The sequence below is a fragment of the Melanaphis sacchari genome, unplaced genomic scaffold, assembly GCF_002803265.2.
Source record: "Melanaphis sacchari strain LSU unplaced genomic scaffold, SCAv2.0 Contig224_pilon_pilon, whole genome shotgun sequence".
NCBI classification, from domain to species: domain Eukaryota; kingdom Metazoa; phylum Arthropoda; class Insecta; order Hemiptera; family Aphididae; genus Melanaphis; species Melanaphis sacchari.
In genome coordinates, this window is record NW_020271101.1 from 1 (window position 1) to 5,633 (window position 5,633).

General features: G+C 43.2%; 1 protein-coding gene across 1 annotated transcript; it reads left to right on the forward strand.

The window, feature by feature from the left end:
* Positions 1-290: 290 nt before the first annotated feature.
* Positions 291-5,466, forward strand: LOC112594240 (the record flags this gene model as incomplete). Its single annotated transcript, XM_025338929.1, has 2 exons — positions 291-1,611; positions 1,667-5,466. Coding segments are annotated over exons 1-2 (5,121 nt in total), but the record flags the coding sequence as incomplete, so codon positions are not given.
* Positions 5,467-5,633: the final 167 nt, after the last annotated feature.

Below are 5,633 nucleotides of genomic sequence, written 5' to 3' on the forward strand. Positions count from 1 at the left end.
CCGGATGTAACCGACAAACCGTGACCTACTTGAATCGTCTAGTCGGTGACTGTCTTCACGTTGGTTGTTGTTAGTAGTCTTCTGTCGTTCAGTTGATGTATTCCACTTACCGTGGACACGTCTTCATCGCCAACTCATAATATCTTATCATTCTAACTAATATTATTATTCTCAATAGTTTATTAGTATAATTAATATTATAAGATTATATCAATATTATTATTCTTGCTGACCTTAGTATAACATATTAACTTATATTATTATCATACCATTGTGTCTCATCTGTAACTATGGCGATGCCCCAATCAATCCACTACATCGATGCGAAAGCTCGTGTTGTTCGTGCTATCAGCCGAATCACTACATTCGTGAAAGCTTCAGGCGAGTACAATAACGATCGGACAAATATAGGGAAACAAGCAAAAATCAAACAAATGCTTTCTGAATTAAAGGAAATTCGACGTTGTGTGAATGAAGACATTCAGATAATGGAAACCGCTGTAGGTCAATGTACAGCACCTATCGATGTCACCGATAATAAGTGTAGTGGGACGTTAATCAGTTCTTTTGAAGATATCTTTTATGAGCTGGCTGCATTTGCCGACATTCATCAATTTCCACTGTCGCCAGTCTCAGAGATGTCTCAATCGTTTGCTTCGAGCACGGCTCAGCAATCTGGTACTTTGGGAAATTTGTCATGCTTCCAGCTACCAAAACGCAAATTTCCCACCTTTTCTGGAGTTATTACGGAATGGCAAGGGTTTGAAGATTTGTTTAACTCCATATTGTCCCATGCTCCAGACTTACCTAATGTCGAAAAATTCGAATACCTGAAAACGTCTCTTCAAGGTGAAGCCTTATCCCTGGTGGCCCATTTACCATTGACATCAGCAAACTACTTGAGCGCCTGGGGAATCCTAAAATCACGATACGGAAACAAACGCGACTTAGCCCGCATTCATTTCCAAGCTCTTCTAAAGAAGCATGTCGTTAAATCCACTGATTCACAATCCATCAAAACGTTGCTAAACTTGATTACGGAACATACAGCAGCATTAGACAACTTAGATTTTGTTACTAGATCGTGGAGTCCACTGTTATTATATATCTTTGAACAACATTTAGACTATGAGCTACGATCTCGTTGGGAGCTAGCAGTGGGAGATGAACATTCCCCAAGTCTCTCCGAGTTTATCGACTTCTTACGACAGCACATGCGCTCTGCAGAAGTATTTGTAACCTCGACCACGTCCGCTTACCACACTAAAGTTCCTAAAAATCAGGACAACCTTCGTTCTGTTTCGTCGCACAAAATACTTACCACAGCTACCAGTCTCTCAGCAACGGTTAATTGTCCATTATGTAAAAACTCACATTCAATTCGAAAGTGCTCACGATTCAATGAAAAAACTCCTAATGAACGGTTCCACCTTGCAAAAACGCATCGGCTTTGTATCAACTGTTTAGGAGCTGGTCATGCATCAGCAGCATGTCAATCTAAGTATAAATGTCAAGTTTGTAATCGATCCCATCACTCGTTGTTGCATTTTAGTTCTAACTCTGGATCAAATCAACAACAACTCAGACTCTTCAACTGCCTTATCAATGATAGTCAAAGGAGTACCTAAACATCTTATATTATTATCAACTGTAATACTTGATGTAGTCGCTGCTGATGGCCATCGACATTCCCTTCGGGCTCTTTTAGACAGTGGCTCACAAGCGAGTTTTATTACTGAAGAAGCTGCATCGTTGTTAATGCTCCGACAATTCTATTCACCCGTGAACATCACGACCTTTGCAAATACAAACTCCACGCTTGTCAAAGGTAAAGCCACTATAACTGTTTTCCCTTGTAAACAATTAACACCGTCTGTGTGCGTTGATACATTAATTGTTCCACAAATTACTGGCCTTACACCTCAAACTCCAATCACGAACGGAAAGTGGACTCATATTGAGAACCTTCCTTTGGCTGACCCGTCATATCATCTCCCTGGACAGATTGACTTGCTCTTAGGAGCTGATATGTTCCCATCTCTGGTGTTGACTGGCCAACGCAGAGGTCAAACTGGTGAACCAATGGCAATGGAAACAATATTTGGTTGGGTACTGGTTGGCCCAATTCAATCTCCTCCGTCTGCCTCACTAAATTCATTCTGCATATCTGTCTTTGAAACTCTCGACAAAAATCTAAAAAAATTTTGGGAACTCGAGGAACTCCAAACAACTCAGCACCTTAGTAAAGATGAATCTACTGCAGAGAAGTTTTATCAACAAACTACAACTCGCCTTGCGTCAGGGCGGTTCATGGTGAAACTCCCATTCAAATCACCACTTCCTTTGTTAGGCGATTCGAAAACTATGGCTCTTCAAAGGTATAGATCATTGGAGAGTAAACTAAATCGAGATCAAAGTCTTCGCCAACAATATATTGACTTTATGCAAGACTATCTCTCTAGCAACCACATGGAACTTGTTCCTATCGAAGATCAAGATACTCCCTATAACTACTACATCCCTCACCATTGTGTACTTCGGCCAGATAGCCTAACAACCAAATTGCGTGTTGTATTTAACGCCTCTGCGCAAACACCTACGGGATCATCTTTAAATGATCACTTATATACAGGTCCCAAACTACAACCCGATATCCAAGTCGTTCTGCTACGCGCTCGACTCTGGAAATATCTGTTTATGGCTGACGTAAAACAGATGTATCGTCAGATTATCGTGGACCCTCCTGATCGAAATTATTTAAGGATTTTTTGGCGATTCACTGTAGATTCTCCTATTGAAGAATATCGGTTATGTACAGTCACGTACGGTACTTCTGCAGCTCCATACCAAGCTCTTCGGACTGTTCGAGAATTGGCTACTGTTGATGGACCTACATTTCCAGTCGCTGCTGAAGTGCTGCTACACGACACATTCGTTGATGATGTTATTACTGGTGCGAATACCGAAGAAGCTGCTCTTGAGTGTCAAAGCCAACTAATTAACCTATGTGGACGTGCCAAATTCGAATTACGGAAATGGGCTAGTAACAACACCAAGGTTATTCAAGCCGTACCAAGTGTTGCACGTGCCATGTCCCCATCGTTGTTGTTCACTTCAGCCGATCATGCAGAATTAAATGTATTGGGATTAAAATGGGATCCTTCTGCGGATATATTTTCGTTTCATACGCAACCTTCATCAAAAAATCCCACCAAAAGATCAGTTCTGTCAGACCTTGCTCGAACGTTTGACCCATTAGGATTGCTCTCACCGACTACATTCTGGATCAAGCACTTTATGCAGTGTTTATGGATTTCCGGGATAAAGTGGGACGATCCCTTACCAACCGACCTGTCTCTTCTCTGGAACAGATATCATTCAGAACTTCATTTAGTGAACACAATTATTATTCCTCGTCGCATTACTGACGATGGTGCGATTTCAGTCCATCTGCATGCGTTTTCGGATAGTTCTCAAAAGGGATACGCTGCATCAGTGTACCTCCGTGTTGAAACTGCTACGTCCGTCCGTTGTCACCTCATTACAGGAAAGACCAGAGTCGCACCTCTCAAACACGTTACCATTCCCCGTCTGGAATTATGTGGAGCAGTTCTAGCAGCACAACTCCTTCGTTACACTGTCACCGCATTTCAAGATCGAATACATGTCGACACATTGACTGCGTGGACTGACTCCACCACAGCCCTTGCATGGATTCGTTCGTCACCACATAGATGGACGACCTTTGTTGCAAATCGCACAAGTCAAATTCAAGAGTTGACCCCTCCATCTATTTGGAGGCACGTTCCCACTCTCTGCAATCCAGCTGACTGTGCATCTCGTGGATTATATCCATCAGACCTCGTGAACCATGCCCTTTGGTGGACTGGACCTCCATTCTTACTGAAACCCCCAGACCAATGGCCAGCTTCCCTCGACGCTTCTCAGGATGCCATCGATATACTACCTGATAATGAAATCCGGAAATCTGCTGTAGTGTCTCTGACCGTTAGATCTTCTGCTACGCAGTTACTTGATCGTTTCTCATCATTAGACAAAATTGTTAGAATCGTTGCATACTGTTTACGTGTAAAACCTGGTAAAAAACCGAAACAACAATCCACAACACTTCTGAACGCCGAAGAACTTCATCACGCTTTGCTTGCACTTATCTTGTCTGTCCAACGATCTGTATATCACGACGATATCGCATTGATAACCAAGAATTCGCCTTGTTCAAAACCACTACGTAAATTGGATGCATTTATTGATTCCGCTGGATTTCTCAGAGTGGGCGGTCGCCTTCAAAACTCTGATCTTCCATATGAACGCAAACATCCGCTCCTCATACCGTCACATCATCGATTAACAGAGTTGATTATCGACCACAATCATTGTAAATTGAAACACCCCGGCCCGTCTGCTCTTCAAACTCATTTACAACGTCTCTTTTGGATTCAGTCAGCCCGGCGAGTCATCCGTTCACGCTTGCGTCTGTGCATTCCATGTTTTCGGACCAGACCGCAATCCGTTCAACCGAAGATGGCTGCGCTCCCAAAGTATCGCGTCCAGCAGGTTAAACCCTTCGCCATCACCGGTGTAGATTATGCTGGACCGATTACTATAAAAAGTCATCGAGGCCGGAATTCACGTTCCGAACTGGCTTATATCTGTTTGTTTGTCTGCACAAACACGAAAGCGATTCATTTAGAGTTGAGTTCAGATCTGTCAACAGAAACGTTCCTATTGGCTCTCACACGGTTCACTTCACGTCGTGGTCCGGTAAGCGAGATCCACAGTGATAATGGAACGAATTTTGTTGGAGCATCGCGCCTCTTGAACCCGATACAAACATTGACCAATTCAAAACCATTTCAAACTCGTGTGCACTCTCATCTAGCAACTTCCAACATCCAATGGCATTTCAACCCTCCTTCATCTCCGCATTTTGGAGGATTGTGGGAAGCTGGGGTGAAATCTACCAAATCACTAATCCTCCGATCTATTGGACTCCACAAGCTGGTGGCTGAAGAGTTTATGACGCTGTTGACTCAAATTGAAGCTACGCTCAATTCACGGCCACTGTGTGCTTTAACAAATGACACATCCAATTTTGACGCTCTTACACCCAGTCACTTCTTGACCTTGGAACCATCTACGTCTCTTCCAGAGCCTAACTTAGAAAACGTCCCTATGTCAAAATTGAACCGTTGGCGTCTCATATCAGATATTCATAAGCACTTCTGGACTCGATGGAAGAACGAGTATCTTACCACACTTCAAGTTAGATCAAAATGGTTCACGGATTCGAAAAGTTTGAGTGTTGGCGAACTTGTTCTTATTCGAGAAGCCACACATCCGCTGCAATGGTCCATAGGAAGAATTCGTCAACTGCATCCAGGATCAGACGGAATAGCGCGAATTGCAACAGTGGATACTGCCACCGGATCCTTTGTTCGCCCAGCTGTAAAACTCTGCCCCTTTCCATCCTCTTGAAGGTTCCTTCAAAGTGGGCGGTGATGTTCGCGCCAAGACGATTCGTGCGACTAAATTCTGATGTACTTCGTTCGGTTACGTATTGCTCATCTCGCGCTAACCGCCGGTTGGCATATCACTATATAATAATAGTAATA